The 21340-nt window shown below is 39.5% G+C and overlaps 1 protein-coding gene across 2 annotated transcripts in view; it reads right to left on the minus strand.

Annotated features, from left to right (window-relative positions):
* Positions 1-730: 730 nt before the first annotated feature.
* Positions 731-21340, minus strand: part of CAAP1 (caspase activity and apoptosis inhibitor 1) — a 32138-nt gene continuing 11528 nt past the window's right edge. For both annotated transcript variants that reach the window (XM_039543091.1, XM_039543092.1), the window contains exons 5-6: positions 8853-8926; positions 731-2402 (exon numbers count right to left, since the gene is read on the minus strand). In XM_039543091.1, coding sequence (XP_039399025.1) covers positions 2065-2402; positions 8853-8926 — 412 coding nt within the window. In that variant the 3' untranslated portion in view covers positions 731-2064. The remainder of the gene's footprint in view (positions 2403-8852; positions 8927-21340) is intronic.

Below are 21340 nucleotides of genomic sequence, written 5' to 3' on the forward strand. Positions count from 1 at the left end.
GTAACTAATTGGTTAGGTCCATTCTCCCTCAGGGCTAGTCTACACTTACCAGCCGGGTCGACGCGGTGAGTTCGACTTCTCGGAGTTCGAACTAGCACGTCTAATCTGGACGCGATAGTTCGAACTCCGGAAGCGCTGCGGTCGACTCCGGTACTCCACCACTGCAAACGGCGGTGGCGGAGTCGACCTTGGAGCTGCGGACTTCGATTCCGCGGCGTCTGGACGGGTGAGTAGTTCGAACTAGGGTACTTCGAATTCAGCTACGCTATTCACGTAGCTGAACTTGCGTACCCTAGTTCGACCCCCGCCCTTAGTGTAGACCTGCCCTCACACATACATTCTCATGAACATCCTCCAACTGCTACATATAGTAGATAAAAGTTAAGGTCATCAATATGGTGACTAAACCAGATGCAATTCACTCAGGCCTCTTCTGCCCTTTGAAGAGTACTCACCATAAGAATCCTCTCAACTGCATTTAATAGTGTCCTTATTTTACAAGCAAATTTATTGCTGCAGTAGGTTGGTACTATTTTAAACAACAACAACAACATCAATCCTGCTTCATCTTTAAGACCACACAAAAAGAACCTGCTACCAAAGTCAATGCCCACATATTTACCAACTAAGGGGAGCTCTTTCAAGTCTTGTAAGAGCATTTTGGGCATTGTGCATCACTAAAACAAGGCCTGCAGATGTAAATAATGGAAAACACAGCAAATACAGCATATAGGAGTTACTAGTTTGTTTTCTTACTATTTAATAAAACATCTCATTTGCTTATTTGCATAAGAAGCAAACAGAAAATTCAATATAGCAACAGGTAATGAACCATTTATTTTATTTAACAAGATTTAACAAGAATTAGACTCACACCTGGGATGTGACAAAATCAAAAGTTTCTTTTAAATATACTTTCAATTATAAAAATAGCACCACTTCTAATCAAAATTAATTTGTTGCGGTTACCAAATTATAGGAAAACAAGTTGTATAAAAGCAATTATTTCTAAAGAAACATCCTTAAAATGAAGAATGAGTTTATGATTTTTGAATCCTTACAAAAATGCATAAAAATAAATTACACCGTCTTTCTAGAAAGCTATTTACAGGGGAGCTGAAAAGATTAAATCAGTTAAATATCAAAAACTGGAGCTCAAAATCAGAAATTTTTAAACAGTTTCTGATTCGCTGCATTATCCAGTCTCACAAGATGATGTGCTGAATTAACAAAATCTCACAATAAGAGAAACAAAGCATTCATTTTCCTGTTTTCAGCTGAGATGTACATGATAAAATAATTGTGGGAGGAGACTAGCCAAATAAAATGACCAGCAGTATAAAAACACCTACTAGCATAGTTTGTCACTGGAATTACTTTCTCTAACAATAATTAACTTAGATTGCTTACTGAAAAAAATTCTTCTTAGCAATTTTAGCTCTCTAAAAATTAAGCATGCTCTTAATCTCCCAAAGTAAATTGTCATTCAATTTTAACTAGTTCATTTATATTCCTAAAAGCTGGGGCCCAATGAGAAATAAACATCTCAAATCATATCAGAGTGTTGCAAGCAGATATGAGCACTGTCACGCTACAGAAGACCTCTTCAGAATAGTACCTTTTTAAGAAGCACATGGAAATCAAGTTACTTAAATTGCTAACAAGTTCAGGAGGAAAAAAAAACCCACAAATAAATTAGCAGTTTAATTGCTAACTACAGGAATTATGAAGAACCTACAGTGTTAGTTTAACCTTTATTAAAGGCACCCAGGATCCTGGCATAGATCTATGACTTCTTCCCGATTCATGTCAAGTGATAACCCAGCAAAAAGAGACACTGATCTAGTGCAGTGTCAAACCAATCCATTTGTATAAGTCACAGAAGCAGCATGCCAAAGGCAATGAAAACCAACTATCAACAATTTAAGCCACAGGTCAGGATACGCAAAAGAGTTTGAATGAGGAATGTCATGCCCAGTCCAAATGCACTTTAGCACTGAAGAGAACAGACATCACACCCTTCAAAACAAATATAAAAAATATTAAAATGAAGCAAGCTTAGGGCTATTTTTTTACATCGCCAGCCTTCATCAGAGCCTTAATAGCCCTGGCCCTCATCTCAAGCTCCAGGAGCTCCAGCTGCTGTGCTGATGGCTGAACATCTTCTGATGGAGCAACAGACAAGTTTGCTGCTTTAGACTCCTTTGGGCTGGATTCTGCCAACCCCAGTATCTCATTCACGCTTTTCTCAATGTCCTTCTGAAGGTCATCTATTTGACCAGCTCCACTTCTGACAGCACTTTCTGGCACATCTGGACTCTCCTCTTCATTGCATGGGCCTTCTATGTCACTATCATATGCATCTGCATTTATGCTGAGGACATCACTATCTTCTCCCTTGCCTGTAACACAAATGTAACAAATAACCATGCAGTGCAGGGAGCCTAACAAAAATTTCCTTTTCATCTTAAAAACTGCCTCTGCATAAAAATGTTTCTCTTCAGATTCAGAATATGACAAAAACCATCTATAAATTACAGACAAGTATTTCCTCTTCTTTTCCCTCCCCCAACTTTTAAGACTGATCTAATTTAGACAAGTTTTAATGCAATTTTTATTCCAATTTAGAAAAACATGCAATATACCAAAGCAGCAGTGCCTGAAAAATTTATTCCATCATATGGAGTTACATGACATTTTTAATTAGGAAAATAGATCATAAGGTTTTATATTACAATGAAGCTTCTGCATTACAAAATCAAAGTTGATGTGGGGAATAGTTTAATATTTTAGAAGTAAATTTAATTCTCAAAATGCAGTTTAAAAATACTTTGATTACTTTATAAATTACCATAAAGGAAAAATACCAAAGCCAATGAAGATGGAGAAAAAAGTCATACATTACAATTATCTAAGTCTTTTAGTGAAGTATTTCAGATGGATTTGGGTCAGCTCAGTAAAATTATAAGAGAAATGCTGGTGATGGTTTTTATTTTTCATTAAAAGCAGGGGTTTATTAGGAAGAGATTAATTAGAAAAAGCAGTATAGTAAGTAAAACTAGCAAAACCTCCATCACCAATACTCACAACTTCACCGTAAAGAGAGAGATCCTATCACTCTTGACACCTTGCCTCTGCAACTACTTGGTGCTTGGGCATCGTTTTTCTTTGGATACACTCTGATAATACTGCTTATTGCTTAAAATAAATATTTTTATTTATTGAAACAAAATAGCAAAATTGCTGATTCCAAGGGTTTAATAGTGGCTCCTGGTAGGGTCATTATACAATAGTTAAGGCTGTTAATTCAGAAATAGTCTTAAAAAATGAAATACTAGATTTAAATAATTGCATTTTAAAAATACAAATGACTTCACTGTGTACTGAAGATATAAGGCAAAAGGTACATTCATACACAGTAAGGTCCTGTACTGCATAATGACAAAACAAAATGATAGTTTTAGAGCATATCAGCATTAGGATATAAACATCTAGATAGCATAACAATGCTTAGAAATGTTCCTTTTTTTAAACTTCCCTTTTTAAAATTAGCCTTTTGCCAACTGCTTTAAAAATGTTTTCTTTCTGTGGATGACTTAAGAATTACTAGTTTTCTCCATCTGTTCTTTTAGCTCCTAAATCTCAAATCTCCAAGGCTGGGAAGCATTATTGATCTGCCAGTATTTGCTCATCAACAACAAAGCCACTGATATACTGGAAACCAATGCAGTACTTCCTCTGTGAATTGCTGTTCTTGGACACCAGGCAATTTGAGTTTTACTAAAGCTCAGGTTATAAAGAATACATTGATAATGTAGTCTAATACAGCAGGGAGCCAGGGTTTGATGCCTTTAACTAATTGTCTTTGTATCTCTGGGATTTTCCTCAAGATGCTCACATTTAATATTTTATTGTTGCAAAACTTACAGAAAGGATTTTGCTAATCATTCTAAATACTAATGACAATTCCCTTGAGAGCATGTTTTAGTCCCAACATGAACCATTCTCCCTCCCTCTTCAAATAACAGCACAGTATGCATCTTTGAAATTTCAGAAGTCTGTCTTTAGAGATGCTTGTTCATATTTTGGTGCCTTTGGTTGTAGAGTATATCACCAGAATGCAGTTACATGGGTGAGAGGCATTTATGGAAAACAGGAAGGAGAACTGAAACACTCTCCATACCCATAATAGGCCATATTCCCCTTGAACTTTGCACAGAATTCCTTCATTCGATGAAAATTCTATGTGAAGATTAACAGGTAGGACATGGACAACTGAAATTAAAATGTCTGGTTCCAAAATAAGTTTAAGCAACAAATTTTGCCAGAGATCAATTTTTCCTTTTAAGTGAAAAAGAACGCATTAGAAAACTCTACCCCTTCTATGAAACTCTGAAAAGAAATGCTTTTTGGTGTGCGCGCATGTTTTCTGATGAGCAGGGAAGAAAAATCTTTAGAAAAACATATTTTTCTTGGCTTTTATGACATAACTTATCCTGAGGGGGTGAAAAATCAATATTGAACACCAAGAAAAATATATAATAAATGCACTTTCCTTGCTTAAAAAAAAAAAAAAAAAGGAGGAATGGTGTTTCATCCAAATACCTAGTCAACAATACGTTTCCTTAAATTGTTTTATAAACACTAGAGGCATATTTAAGATATGCCTGGGTTTTATTTACCCTAAATAAAAACTTAAATCTGAGTGCTGGTATAAAGAGTTCAAAAGAAACATACACATCCTCAATTCTGGAATCTTGGTGCAGATTTAACAAAGCACACAAGTCTCTATTCGAGACTTAAATGCTGTCCAAAATAGGGATGCTTTCCTGAATCGAGGCCTTAGCTACTCAACATGTGCAATCCCAGATTTGTAACATCAACTACTGAACGTGGATGCAAACGTATACTAACACATAGGTAAACAGCATACGATGTGTAAAGCATACACAGCCACACGTTTCCAAGATGAAGATCATCATAAATTTAGTCAGATATGGGAAAATTGGTCAAATCCCTATAAACTCTTGGTTCTGGATATTAGCATTGTTGATCATGTTGATATATAGGATTTTTGATCTGTGGCACTTAGGTGAATTATGACTTTTTTGGAGTAAAATCTGGTTATATTGGTTAAAACAGTTTAACTCTATGAAAAATGTATCCTCTTCTAATCGTCAACATCACATGGAGGAGTTTGCAGTAAGCACTGATAGATAAGGCCCATCAGTCCCCTACTAAAGTTTTCAACACCACAGAAGTGATGTTATGATCATAGAATTGGAAGGGACCTCAGGAGGTCATCTAGTCCAACCCCCTGCTCAAAGCAGGACCAATCCCCAGACAGACTTTTGCCCCAGATCCCTAAATGGCCCCCTCAAGGATTGAACTCACAACCCTGGGTTTAGCAGGCCAATGCTCAAACCACTGAGCTATCCCCCCCCAATGTGTTTGAGGTAGTTTGTCCTGTCTCTAAAATGCCTTCACAGCAACCTCAAAAACTGCATTTTTACCTTAGATGCAAGTTTCACTCATCCGCTCCCTGCCTACAGAAAGGGATGAGTGGACTCTCAACAAAATCTTACTAACTTTAACTTCCCAGAAAGACCACAAGGAATGGGAATCATTAAGATTAAGGAATGGAAATTCTTCTGTCTTGCTACGAAGCACCAGTCCATGTTTACGTAGCATGACTGCATTTTCATGGGGCAAGAAAACAAACCGTATTTGAGGAGCCTAGTTCAAAGTTCAGAAGTTAAACTCTGAGCACGCTCAGCCTTACTGCCAATCTTCGCTTTGGAACTGATCATATGGGGTGGAAAAACCTGAACACTACTAACAAATTGGGTCATTCATTCCTGTCCCACTATCTGTATAGAATAGGGAGCTGCCTAGTCTTCAAAGGAACAGGCTGTCCTGGGTTCTATCGAGAATTAGGAGTCTCCATGGCAGCACAATACACAGTAATCACACAACCACTGGCCTACAAATGTTGTTTAATTAGCCGATGAGCTTCATTTCCCTCTTTTGCCGTTGTAATTTTACACAGTAATAAAAGTCTCAGATGGCATTTTTCTCATTATCTTTTTCATTTAGATAGCTTGTACTTATTCCTTCAGCTACAGTTGTGAAATTCATTTCAGCACACTTAATTCCTTTTTTAACCATATTTTACTCACTTCTGCTTAGCCTGCTTTGTTTTCTACCTTTTTTTTCCTGTAGCATCACAGGCTCCAGCATGGAAGAAGAATGATTACTAAGTTATATTTTACAATTTATGCCCATATTCTCAAAAGCTCTTTAAAGCTAACATCTTGAGAAGCGCTGCTGTCATTGCCCAAAGCCATCATGATACCGTGGTTGATAAAGTCATAAAAAAGGACAATGAAGCAATCACCTGCAGCAGTCATCAATTCCCTGAGATAGCACAAAAAGAGTGGAAGAGGTCTGCAGGAAATCTGTCAATTCCGAGGTCACTCCATATAGTGCAACAAGCAATATTTAAAGCGTTTCTCACAAAGTCATGGCATCCTGCTCCTAACAATTTTGCGGCTTTTATGACATCTTGCCTCCTCCCTCCATTTAAATCCCCTCACTAGCTACTTCAAAAAAATAAACCATTTGCAAAGCAGCTGAGATAGGACTCAGAATTGTGAAATAAAAGTTTCAGGAAGCAAATAATATTGGCTCCTCATAAGAGGAATACAGTTCATGAGAATCTGCAGCATTTACTGATTTTAAACTTATTTCTGACATTACTATGTATAGTACGTCCCAATGAAAATAAACAGGCTGAGATAGAAGCAGCTCTAATTCTAGTGTATATAAAATATATATATAAAATAATACTGGCAGTTGTTACACAGTGTTCATGAAATAGCCATGCTAAAAGAGGAGCTGATGCAGGTTAAAAGCAGCTTCCAATGTACAATAGGGAATCAAAAGTACATCTCTATCTGTCTTAGTATTTTATCCAGTGCCCATCACAGCAGTACATGAATGCTTAACCCAGTGCATTTCTGTCTGTCCTAAAAAAAACCCAAAGACCCTGGAATCACCAGAATGATTCTATAACGAATGATTCCATAGTGATAATGAAAAGCTGATTTTGTACCTGTCTTTCCTGGAGGCTACAAAAAAAGAAGGCTCATCTGTCCCCACCTGATCACCAAAAGCTGCCATATTGGTGCGATCACACCAAATGCTGGCTTGTTTGTATTTCTACTCTCAAAATTTGGGATATCAAGAGTATTGCTCAATTTGCACTTGGAGTACAGAAGCAGCTTTCTTTTAGATAAGGCCCCGAATAATCACTGCCTTTAAAGAGATATGTACAATACAGACCTTTCCTACGTACAGTTTGAACCTGCAAAGTGAGTAGCACTTTCAGCAACATTGACTTTAAGTGAAATGAACTGAAGTCAGCAAAGATAGATCTTTGGCAGCTAGTTGTAAAGGGATTATGCTGGGTGATGGAATGCCAACTATGATCACACCAGCATCAAGAAAACGGAATTTGAAAGAATCCAAAGGAAAGTGATCAGTATTTAGAATGATTTACATCCAAAGAGAGAGAGAAGATCAAAGTTCCTCTTAAGCTGGATGGCCAGAAGGGAGAAGCAGGAGAGTGCTAGGGCCTAGAGTCTTGCTTCCCCCTCCACTATACTCCCTTCTCCCACAGCTGAGTTATTAACAGCAGAGCTGCAATAGTGCTCCCCTAGCAACAAAGAGCTCCAGTCCTGCAGAACTCAGAGGGGCAGGAGAGGGATGGGAACCAGGATTGCAGATCCTCTGAACCAGCCACACAGCCTTGGAGAAATTGGGTGGCTGCTTATTTTGAAAGTAAAACTCTACTGCCATCCTTTCTCCTTCCATTGGACCTGGGCTCAGGGAAGAGGCTTTAACAATATCTGCTGGGAGCAAGAAGAATGCCTATAGGAAGGCAGGACTCCACACAGAATGTGATATTGAGAACTGCATGGACCCCAGGCTGAGGCAGGATTTGGGTTGGTTTTTAAAGGGTTTGGTTTTTGCTTACAGCTATTTGTTTTAATTTATGGATCTGAAGATTTGCTTCTGCTGAAAACTGCTTTGTTAGTTCACCCCACTAGTTAACAATGGACTTACAGTCTACTTCAGGACAGTTACTATTATGTTATTAGGACTTGAAGTTCTGGAGGAATTAGGAAGAGCAATGAATGGCTAGTTGCTTATACAACAGATTTACCTAATCTCTTGCTGCTGCAAATGGTTATCATACTGAAAGTATTTGTCTGGCAAAGTGAAAAGATAGCATCAACTTCATGATAAAAATACACTTCCCCAAAACCTTTTAATTTAATTTTTCCTACAGAGCCCAGGGAAGAAACAGGAGGATCTTAAGAAGATCCTGGTCTACCGATCCAGCACTAGTAGGGTCTAAATATACATAAAACCCACCAAACTCTCTTCTGCCACTTCAGATCACTATGGGTACAGGGCAAAAATGAAGAGTGGGGAGTGTAAATATTTGAATGTAAATATTTCAGCATGAAGACAACAAATGCCCCCAAGTCATTCAAAAGAACACTCTGCTCCTACTGCAGCATCAATGGGAATTTTGATTGCTCAGCACTTCTGAAAATTAGACCCATGTTTTGGATTTTTTTTTTGTTTTGTTCTTTAAAAAAGTGATTAATCATTTTTTCATTTCGATACTGTCTAGGGGGCACAGATGTCTGGAGCATTTGATTCCACTGAGGATGCGTCACTGTTATTATTACTACCAGTTCAAGTATCCAAGCGGACAGTCACTGGCTATTGAAATTGATCACTACCAAGAACGCAAGACTTCAGCTTTCTCTAATACATACCTTGTTTTGACTCCAGACCTTCCAGTTTGCTGTCTTCCCTCAGAGAAGAAGTAGAATCTACATTGTTGTCTTGTCTGGAAACAAACAAGAACACATTTTAATTTGCACACTTTATTATATAAAGTGAAGAGGACTGTTTCAAAGAAACATTTCCTTTACATTAGCATGTAGTATTTGTTGATAGCCTGAATAAGGCAGGTTCTGTATGAAAGGGGCCAACAAGAGTTTACATATACTTTATAACTATTTTAAGCACTTTACAACACTATGGTGTTTTTCTGCTTTCCTCAGTGACATACAAGATCAAAGTTAATTATCTCATTGCACTGGTCCCACAAATGAATAATCATAATTGGCTGTATCTTCCCAATATGAGTTGCTTATTTGCAAAATGCAGCATAAAGTGTCATAGGCAGGAATTTCAAAAATCTAGTTTCAGTTGCATTCAAGGGATATTTGCTGTTTACTTTTAGAATTAAGTAGCTATTTTCACCCTCACCAGAAACTAATGTTACCACTGAAGAATTGCTTTTAAAAAGCAAATTGAGCCAGACTACTGACCTGGGTTCAATATCTATCTTCCCTACCTTAAAAGATTCACCTTTTTTTAATTCTAAGATTCCTACACCCTCCCCGTCTAAGGTGTCAAGCCAACATGAATTACTTCATGTTGCACAGCAGCAAAACAAAAAATAGCCGAAGAGCCATGGAAACACATTTGTGGCCTGCTATCTACTTACAATTTTCAAATGACATTATTTATACAAAGCAGGGAAGTATAAATGAGAGATTGTTAGATGCGCCTGAAAAGGGCAGACACTGCTTACAGCAAGATCCTGAAATCATAAGAGAATCCAATTGTTGAGTTTAATGAGCATTTTGGCAGTAAAATTATTTTATATTCATCTACCCAATTTCATACCTCAGCTGTTTTCTTGTCTAAAGTTTGTGTAGTATGTATTATATTAACATGTAATCAAAGCAACCAACCTGCTTGTAGGTATTAAATCGGACCATAAAAAAAAGAGATTGTATTATCATAGATCTTACCATATTCTAATTTCACAGTTTCAATACTCAAGACTTAGTTGCTTTTCAACTATGGCCTTATGCAAGTTTTTTCTTAATAAGGTGGCTGCAGATCTGTTTTTTATTAAAGAATCACAGATGCGTTTCTGTTCAGAATGTCAGGCTAATAAAACAACTGGGAGGGAATCTCTTCATTTTGTACTGTGTTTCTAACCAGCCCAAATTTGCTACACACATGCAAAAGAGGGTACACCGATTTTGATGGCTACAACCATGCAAACAAATGCTTAGGAAGGTGACTGGGCATTTGCACACACAGATGCAATAGTTATGCAAAAAACTGAATGTTTGGCTTGATAGCACACACCGACTTTGACTTAACCTGTATCTTCCTTCCTCTCTCTAGTATGTTTCCAACCTGCTGAAGCTGGGTGAGAGCTTACTCCAAATACCAAGGTTTCAATTCTGTTGGGCTCTCCATTTCCAGCAGAAGGATGGCAGAGGGGGTAGAGATAAGAAGGAAAAGAGCCCAAGTGGGGAAAAGAGCTATGCTGAACAGGGAGCTTGTTTATGTGAGCTTCCCTCGTCCTAGGAGCCACCCAAATGTTTCCCCACAGAATGACTTTTGCTTGTCTCTGGAAAGTCAGACATTTCAGGCTGTATTAGCTTTTAGATGCTATATCCAAAACCAGACATTCTAAGAGAAAATTAATTTTGCTTTAATGTGATCTTTTAAACATGTTAAGCAGGTTCTCAGACTTTCCTTCCTTCCTGCCCCAGTCTCTAGGAGCGAGGAGGGGGAGGGTTAAACACAACCCAAAAACTTGCACTCTTCTCTATTGCCAAGGAGAAGGAGTGACTGGCTGTTTCCATTGCTGATGGCAATGTTGCTCCTTGGCAAGCAGCAGGGTCAGCTCTGACACAATCAAATAGTTTCCAGGGGGAAAGATGCCAAGCGGTGTCACCTCTGCAGTAATAAAGCTTCAGCTGCCCTGAGTCTTAAAGCCAAAATATCATTCAAGAATCAGAATCACCCCTTTGGCAACAACCTCACAGCAACCCTTTATTTCTAACTATGCAGTTTGCTTTAAGTATAAGTAGTAGAAATAGCTACATTTCTTTTTACCTAACCAAAAATAAAGACTTTTCTGTTAATTGGAAATTATGTAGCAAAACCTGCTGCAGAATGTGTCCCTGATATTTAGACCATATCAACTGTTTTAGGAAGGAAAGAAAGCATCCCTGCTGTAAAGACCACCTGCTGTCAAAAAAACAAAAACAAGGGGGGGGGTTCCCCCCCAGGCAATCTTTTAAAGCACATTTTATTTTATCATAATATGTGGGGTTTGACTGGATTGCTGATGAAACTTCACCGGCTGGATTTTAATAAGTAGGTGTCATGCACCATCTTGTGGCCACGCAGTGGCAGAGCATATTTGGTTTATTTTCTTAATATTAATAAAAAGAATTCAAATGCATAAGGACAGTGGGCCAAATTCAGTCACTCTTAATTTACACTGGTGTAAAACAGCAGACATCCAGCAGCCAAATGCAGAAACAAAAGTGGGGCAAACCTCAGTATATCCCCCAGGTGTGGGGAACAGGAGATGCGCTGGATTTAACACTAAGGCAATGCCTTGGAGGCTGAAGGCCTCATATCCTCATTTTCCATATCAACCTTGGCTAACAAGTGGCTGCTAAAGTTTGCAGCTCCCTGTGCCTCTTGGCTGTTAGGAAAGAGAACAGTCAGAATCAGGGAGTCAGTCAGTGCTAATCTTCAAAGTCAGCCACAGCGCTCTCCTGCCCTCTTTTTTCAGCTGATTCCTTCCTCACCCTTCCCATTTTGGTACATTAGCTCCTCTACTTCCATTTTTCCCTTGGGTCTCCTTGCCATTCCCTTGTTTTGGTGGTGTTCTATTCCAGGACCCTCTACCACAACAATAACACCTTCCTTCTTTTGCTGCTTGCTGTTGACAGCAGCTGCAAAGTGAAGCTTACCTAATTCAGTGGTTTTCAACTTGTGGTCCATGGATCCCTGAGGGTCTGCAGACTGTCTAAAATTTCCAAATTGGTCCACACCTTTATTTGAATTTTTTTAGGGGTCTGCAATGAAAAGAGGTTGAAAACCCTGGCCTAATTCTTTTAGGCTGCTCATCTCCTTCCTCTGCAATGATAAGGAAGGTAAATTTACAAGAGTTAGGGCTAGTCTACACTGGCAACACTAAAGTGCAGCCACAACAGTGCTTTAGCGTGGCTTGTATGGTCGCGGCAGAGCGCTGGGGGGAGAGCTCTCCCAGCTCTCTTAAAAAAAATTTAAAAAAAATTCCACCTTCATGAGGGGCATGGTTCCCAGTGTTGGTGCACTGTCCACGCAGTGCTGAAACTTGCTGCGCTCAGAGAGGTGTTTTTTCACATCCCTGAGTCAGAAAGATACAACACTATAAATTGCCAGTGTAGACAAGCCCTGAGTTTCACTTTACAGGCTTCCTTCTACGGTAGTAAAGGGCTTTCCACACCGATCTTTCCTTGGCAAGGCTTGAACAGTTATTTCAGATTTTCTTCTCTGTTTCACATAAGAGAATCCAGTTTTACAGGACAAAAATACATACACATCATCTAGATATTCCTCTTGGAAGAAGTATCAGGGAAGGTGGATTCCCCCCTCCCAAGAGGATGATGACAGATGAAATAAATAATAAGCACTAGTTATGTTACAGAATTGGACTCCAGACTGATCTGACTTAATAGGCCAAGGTTTCAAGAACCAAAATTCAGCCTACAAAATATGTCAAAGGGTCGCATGGGAGGCCCAAGGTGTGTGTGACAGGGGAAGGGTTCAGGAAGCCCGGGGTGTGTGTGACCGTGTGCACGCGCGCAGAGATTACCCTGCACTCATCCCCTCAGAGCTCCTGCAGCTCTGGCTGGGCTCAGCTGCGTGCACTGCAATCTGATTCATGGGCTCTCTGTGCCCAAAAAGAATGAGAACCACTGCAATAGAGTCTCCTTGGTACACATTGAGAAAAATCAGAGCCTGATTTTGAGAAGCAGACTCATTTTGCAGGCATGATTTTGTACTTGCAATTAACTGTGACCGTAATTCAATGCCCTTCAATCACTAGTCTCTGTGATTAACAGATGGAAACAGGCTATTAGACATCTATGGATTTTTGGTGCAGTTGTGCATGTGGTTTGTGAATATAAAATCAAAGGACGGGGTGAGGCCCTTAAAAAAAAGCAGGGCCTAAGTTTTGAGGAACTGTATTTTCTTGCAGGCAAAACTTAATTGCAGTGAACAAGTCTTCTGTATTATCACAGTGGTCTGTGAATTACTAATAAAAATAAGCATATTAAACATCAGTACTGGAAATACTAGGTATAGTCTCTACCAGCATTATGCACTATGCTCAGGATTATTTGCACGATCCGGTCCTATATTTAGATTATCAAAAATTCATGGGGGCCAACTAGTATTACAAAGTTGTAATCAAAACCGATAGTTCTTTAGGTTTCAAAAATTATATACAGTATTAAACACTGCAACCAAAATTTACAAATTTGCTTAAGCAAGAGAGCTACTTGTATAAAGACGCAATGCTCATTTTTAAAAATAGCAACACGCAACTGTTTCTGATTAAAGAGCAAATTTTTATAAATTTACCAAAATCCCTGTGGTTGACCTTTTCTTTTAACGGAAAGTCCAAGATACTTTTTATTACATTTTACATTAGAAAGGGCATAACATGAAACGGAATGACAGGATGTGCCTCAGTAAATTTGGACAAATGCAAAACAAGCTACGAGTGTCAGACTAACATATCAAAAGCCTTGTTTTCTTGTGTTCTATATACTACAAAGTAAAAAGAAACAAAGGATATTACATTGCTTACAGCTTTTGTACGTTACCTATGGTCACAAACAAATCTGCTTCAAGTCCTGTGTTTCTGAAAATTCTTGAACTGCTTAACAAATTACAATACTTTCTAGTTTACAACTTGTCTTGGAATTATAAGTTAATTTAATACACTATACTAGAGAAACTTTTTAAAAATAATGTATTTCATAAAGTTTGAGGGGTCAAATTCAGGAACAATTTTTTTCTTAGTATTATCACAAAGATAGGGGGTCCTATACTAAACTACAATAGATCCTCCTCAGATAACAATGGGAGATTTATATCAATTTCCAGGGTTGAACAAAGCAACCTTAGGTAGCAACCAAATTTTTAGTAAAGTTACTGTTGTACGCTGCATCACAGTGGGGGGAAGTAAGCACGATACTCTCCCTGATTTGTGCACAGAAATGTAGAAACTATGCAAGCTAAGTCAACAGTTGCACAACAACCTTATTTGAATAATTGGCTCTAAAATGCCATCATTAAACTCAACAACCCATATTATTTCAGAAAGTCTGTGAATTGTGGAAGACAACACTGCATCAGTTACACTTGATTTCCATTTGGCAAGTTTTCTTTCTTTGCAACCATAAGTACTATAATTTTTTTTAAGTGACCACTTAAGATTCTACAGAATCTGATTGGCATGAAAGCTGGTTAAATATCTTACATAGGACCAGGGATGGGTGTCTGACACCAGTGTACTGAGTCTCAAAGAAAATTATAAAAGTATAGCATATCAGAGATAGTGTCTACTATCCACAATTCACTAAAGAATTGTGCTGGACAACCAGATAAGGCACTTCCACCACCCATGCTGAGAGAAAAGAAAGGAAATGAACTAATAAAAGGGTCCATCCAAAGATCGGAGATTGTTGTAACTTCCTAATGAAAACTTCACACAATGTCCACCAGTAACTAGAAACAGGGGTCCATTTAAACAAAACACAACAGGATTATTCCCCAGTTTTCCTTCCTTAGATCAGAAGCTCAAGCCTCCTCAACATCTGATATGTTTTTTATCTGGAGGTAGTACTTATCTGATTGACAAGAGCTGCTGTATCTGGTGAGTATTATTTTGGTCAAAATCCTTTTATTTTGAATCACCTTTTCCCTTCCTCTGTCATATACAACTTCCTCCTCACCTGCACATTCTTCCCCACTCTTATTTGTCCTCTTGCCACCTACATATGCTTTTCCCTCTTCCCCAATAACTTCAAAATATTAGATGTTATTAATGATTTGTATCCAATGCAATAATCGTTTCTAGCATCTAAAGCCAGGCATGATACAGATGTGAAGCCAATACACTAGACTGCATACAACTGGACTCAGACCAAGACAGAGAACAGGAATGGCATTAGTGATGCAGATGGTAGATATCCTCTTGTCAACTGATGGAGGGCAGACATGCATCCTTTCTTCTAGAGTTTTGGGTGGCATTTGACACAGCTGATCATGAAATGTAGTTGTCCCACATAACAGAGGTGGCAGAAATCCTGGGGAAATGTACTAAAATAGTTCGAGTCCTTCCTTCAAGGACACACCCAAAGCATAGTGATAGAAAACTGCACCTGTACCACCAGACACCCTCCCTTGCCAAGTCTCACAAGGATCTTTTTTTTCTCCTGTTTTATTCAATATTTACATATAACCACTAGAAGCACTGGCAAGCAGGGTGGATAAAAATCAATGATTTAAAAAAAAATCGGATTTTTTTATTTAAAATTGGATTTTTTTGATAAAATGCTTTTTGAGGAAAAATTAAAACTATCTTTAGATAGGTTAAGATACATTATAGATCAAAGATATCTCATCATGGAATAGGAATTATAAATTCTAATTCTATAGTATGAGACAATATATTCATGTAATGTTTAAGAAAAGTGTTGTAAATGAGTTCCAATAGTTCATGGATTGGGGACCCAATCTTATAGGGTTCCAGAGGCTTCTGTATAGATTATTTAGGTTAATCTTTCCATCTATCCAATGGGACTCAGTGCTCAGTTTAGAAGATACCATCAGAGATGCTTAGTTTTGCAGTTCTCAAACTTTGCATTTGTGTCTCCAGAGATAACGTGCTTGTTAACAGCAAAAAATGTTTTAAAATAAATACATAGAGGTGAGAAATAACAGACCTCGACCCTATTGTCCCTCTGCAAATTTGTGTACACAGAGTCAATCCCTTACCTCTCTCAAAGTGCAAAGTTTCAAAAAGTTCATTGAATAGAAAATTGTTGGGGGTAGAATAGATCTGGACAAGGAGAAGAAGTCTGGAGATAAATGTGAGAAGGGAGGGACAGGCAGTAGAACAAAAGTGAAACTGTTTGAGCTGCATATTCCAGAAGTCTTGAGGTCTTTCTGAGTGTAGCCTTCATTGATTTGAAATTTACCATGCTATTCTCTCACTAGAAGGGAAAACCTATAATGGCAGCAGGCCGTAAAAGAGACCGAGTTTGGGAATATTTTAATTAAGTTCCTCTACCTGTGGTTAAGACAGTCATGCAAGCAAAATGCAAACAGTGCAACAAAGAAATGCCAGGCCTGGTTGCCGAATGCAACAACATCATGAGAAGTGTTCCTTCTCAGGAGGAAGCTGCATTGAAGATGATGAAAGAAACATGTCTGAACATGCATAATCTTCAGGTGGGTAAACTTTTTTATTTCATACTTCTTAAGGACTTATTGTCTTCCTTCTGGACTATTATTGAACTGTCATGTTTGAGCAAAAAAATATAGTTGTTACTCTATGGTACTATCATTTAGATCAGGGGTCTCAAACTCAAATGACCCCGAGGGCCGCATGAGGACTAGTGCATTGGCCCGAGGGCCGCATCACTGACACGCCCCCTTGCTGCCCCTGGCCCCACCCCCAATCCACCCCTTCCATGAGGCCCCGCCCCTGCCCTGTCTCTTCTCCACCTCCTCCCCTAAGCGCGCGGCTCCCCGCTCCTTCCCCCTCCCTCCTGGAAAGTGCTAAGCGCCACCAACATCTGTTTGGTGGCTTGGCGGCGGGGCACTTAGGCGGCGGGTCCCGGAACAGAAGGGGCCCCCCACCGCCGAAGACCGGGCTGCACGCCAAGGGGATCTAGTCACATAGGGTGTTGGGTTCTTAAAGATTGGCTTGTTTTAGCCTCATTTTGAAATGGGATTAGCTTGATTTTTGGTTTATTGTGAACATCGGGGTGCTTATTTACCACTGAAAGTTGGCAACGGTGCTTTAAGGCAAGCGCAGTCACGTTCAGAGGCAGTAGACAGCAAGAGCAGCAGCCCTAGATCTTGTACTGTCTGCAACTCTTGTTGCAGCTGTAACCCTCTGCCACCCCTGCTGCGATCTGTCTGGTGTACACTGTAAGCGCCTCCGGGCTGTGGCTTGCCAACGGCATTTGTAACGTGACACGCACACCGGGCCTGCAGGAACAAACGCTGGGGGAATAGCGGCGGCGGAGGCCGAGGGTGGGGAGCCAGCAGGGCAGAGCATCCGCCCCACGAGCCTGCCCCCCCCGTCTCACGCAGACTGAGGCCACTGGCTTGCGGGGTGGCCCCATTACCCTAGAGAAGCGCGGCTGCCCCTGCGGCTCCAGGAACGCATGACTGAGGCGGGGATCAGCTCCCATGCCCCACACCAAGGTTGGTGGGGCCCACAAGCCCGACTCGGCCGCTGCCCCCAACAGCCAGGGAGACACTCCCGGAAAGCGGCCGCTGACAAGCCAGGCTCCAGCAGCGCAGCACAGTCCCCCTGCCGCTGGGCCCGGCTGCATTCCCCCTGCTAGCGTGACGGGCGCCGGCGTCCGGCTCCATCCTGAGTCCTGCTGTTCCCTCGGCTTTCCACCTCCCCCCGCCCCCAGCGGCTCGCTCACTTGGCGGGCTCGGAAGCCGCTGGCGGCTGCCGCGCTCAGATCGGATTCGGGCTGAGCCCCGCCTTCTCGCTATGATTGGTCGTGGCGCCAGAGGCTCTTCCCTTGGCCCCCGCCCCCCAGATCTCCTGGGTGACAGGGACGCTATTAGCCGGAGGGGCCGCGCTCCCCCCGCCCTCGGAGTGGCAGCGCATGCGCACATGAAATATTGACTCGGGAGGCCCTGGGGAGCTCCGCGGGCCGCAGGGAAGAGCTCCGCGGGCCGCATGTTTGAGACCCCTGATTTAGATGCAGTTGTGATAAAAAATAAATAGATGAAATAGGCAGATCTTCCTTTTACAATTTCACCTTTAAAGTAGTACTGTCAGTGAATGCAATGAGTAATATTTAATTATTATTACCATACGGCTCATTTAGTAACTGCATTGACTTATTTTATTTAGGCAAATCCATCCTCAACATACAGAATTCTGAAGACTATTCACCTGAAGATCACCATCATTTTCTATAGTTTCAGAGTTATCTGCCAATGATAGTGTTTCAGTCACATCATGTATGTCACATAGCCACAGTATATCACCTGTAGCAAAAAGAAAAAAAATCTCCATAATCCTGAAAAAAAACAGATACATTTGTGATAAGAACAAGCAGATTACAAAAACAGGTAATTGATGAAAAAATTTCCCAGTTTGTTTATGCAACAAACTCTCCTTTCAGTATGATTGAGAACCCACACTTCATTAACATGGTCCAGTCATTAAGATCAGGAGACAGTCCACCCAGCGGAACAGATGTCGCGAGCAAATTGCTGGATAATGTGTGTGAAAGAGAAATTGAGTAGTGTGCAAAAGGTGAAACTGTTAGCTTGCGTGTTGATGGGTGGAGCAATATCCACAATGATCCTGTGTGACAACAGAAGAAGGGAATATCTTCCTTACAGAAACAACTGATACATCAGGAAATGCACACACAGCAGAGCACTTACAAGTAGCAGCAGTAAAGGCTATAACAAACTGTGGAAAAAAAATTCAAACGTCTAGTACGCAGCTTGGTCACAGATAATGCTGCAAATGTATCCAAGATGAGAAGAAATTTAGAAGAGAGTCCCAAGCTAATAACATACGATTGCAGAGATCATTTGATGCACCTCCTCGCCAAAGACTTCAGTGTTCCAGAAACAAAGGCTAATGTTGTTGAAATTGCAAAATACTTCTGTAACTACCACTTTGCAGCAGCTGCTCTGAAAAGAAGTGGGAGGAACCAAGTTAATTCTCCCACAAGATGTGCGATGGAACTCAGTAGTGGACTGTTTTGAGCACTATATCCAGAACAGGCCTAATCTGATGACAGTTTGTGTAGAAAATCGTGAAAAAATAGATGGCACTGTCACAACCAAAGTTCTCAACATTGGACTTAGGAGAAATGTTGAACACATGCTGAGTACTCTGAAGCCTATTTCTGTAGCCTTGAACAAAATGCAGGGAAATGGCTGTTTTATTGCTTATGCTGTTGAAATTTGGAAGGAACTGAGTGAGATCTTAAAAAGAGAAATATGCAACAACAGAGTTAAATTACAAGCATTAAAAAAAAACAAATGGGACAAACACTATCCCCAGTTCATTTTCTTGCAAATATTCTCAATACTCAGTACCAGGGTCAAACCTTAACTGCTGAAAAAGAGGAGTTGGCTATGACATGGACATCCAGCAATCATCCCTCCATAATGCCAACTATAATAAACTTCAAAGCTAAGAGTGAACCATTCAAGAAATATATGTTTACTGATGATGTTTTAAAGAAAGTCTCACCAGTGAACTGGTGGAAGTCACTTAAGCACTTGGATTCAGAGACTGTTGAAGTGATAATCTCACTTTTAACAGCAATAGCTTCTTCTGCCGGTGTAGAAAGAATATTTTCTTCCTTTGGACTAATTAATTCCAAATTGAGAAATCATTTGGGACCTGAAAAAGCAGGAAAGCTTGTTTTTCCTGTTCCAGATTATGAACAAACAGGAAAATGAAGGTGAAGATGACTGAGTTAGCTGCAGAAGCCAATATTTTAAGTTTCTCACATTGACCTGGCTGACATAGTCTATTTAATTTTTGTTTTTTAAATATTTCATTTAACTATTTTAGTTAAAAACAATGTTAACAAAAAAACCCTGATTTTAAAAAACTTGAATGTTTAACTAAATTAAAAAATTCATATGCTTATTTTGTTAAAATATTATACGTTTGCTGTTGAAGAAAAAATTCCAGAATACATAATGTTGTTGTTTTAGTTAAATAAAACAATTTATATGTCTGTCTGGTGATGTTCTCCTCCTAATACAGCATGGCAAGAAAACCCTCCAAATATTAATGATTAACCTGTTGAATTGGAGATATTTTTTAAGTCATTGGAAGGTAAATTATCTACTTCAATTACCTTTGGTAAATGAAATAACCAAACAATCAATCATTTTCTGATACAGCTGTAAAACTAATCTGAAAAGTTTTCAAAATAAATCACTTAAAAAATGTATAGTGTGTACCTTATAAAAATGAAACCTACATCTATCTCTGAGTTGTGTGTTATAACCTTAATACATATTCTTCACAAGAATGCACTTTTATGTAGAAATCCATGATTAAATTGAGTCTTCCTGACTAGTGATTTAAATCAAATCCACCCTGCTGGCAAGACATCATGGGCTCAAATGCCAACAACATGCAGATGACATACAGCTCTATCCATCCTTCACAATACAGGAAAATGGTTGACTAATATGTATACATATGCAGGCTAGCCAGCATATCAACATATGTATTATCCGTATCATACATATACAGATAAGTATGCATTAAGCACTAATAACATTAAACACAAATACTGCAACAATGATATAGGCTAAACTGACCAATACCATAACTCTGTTCAATATTCTAAGTTCCCAAAACTCCTTGCATTTGCTGAGGTAAGCATTTGACATAAGCAGATAGGAAACTTGTCAAAATCAAGATAAATTCACTCTATGTCTTAGTACAAACCAAAGAAATAACTTCACAGACCAATACCTGGAATGCTAGTATCCAAAATCAAGATAAGGACAAAACAGAACAACAAGTTAAGGAACTGGGACAAAGTGATGGATTGGATTTTAGTGACATGTAAATAAAGGTGTAATTTTGAGATCACATCTTCTCATAATACGAATGTAACATCGCTGCACAAGACAGCTTCCCAGACACTGGTATCATATAGAACCCTTTTCCTGTACTATATTATTGGTTTACAGCAATAAAGGAGACTGATATTGGTTATTTGGCCTCTGGAATAAATTTCATAAGGAACCAAAGTGTAGGCAGTCATCTAAACTATACAATTTAGCAACACATCTCCACCATTGCTATCAAGTTAGGTCAGTATTGGCAGAGATCAGCTCAAGGATGAACAGCTGGTTGAACCTAAACCAAAGCAAGAGGGAGGTTATGCTGACTGACAGAAGAAAACAATTCAAGATTATGTCACAGTGCAGTCTCCTCTGGTTGAAGACACATACTTGACCAATTATGGGTAAGTCCTGAGTTTACAAATGCTCTTGGACTTCTCTGCAACTCTATGCTGTCACACTCCAACATCTGCAAATAACATATTCTACCACTGAAGGCTGGCTAGAAAACTACATCCCATTCTGACAGACTATCACCTGACTTCAGTGACCTGCCCAC

The sequence above is a fragment of the Mauremys reevesii genome, linkage group 6, assembly GCF_016161935.1.
Source record: "Mauremys reevesii isolate NIE-2019 linkage group 6, ASM1616193v1, whole genome shotgun sequence".
NCBI lineage: Eukaryota > Metazoa > Chordata > Testudines > Geoemydidae > Mauremys > Mauremys reevesii.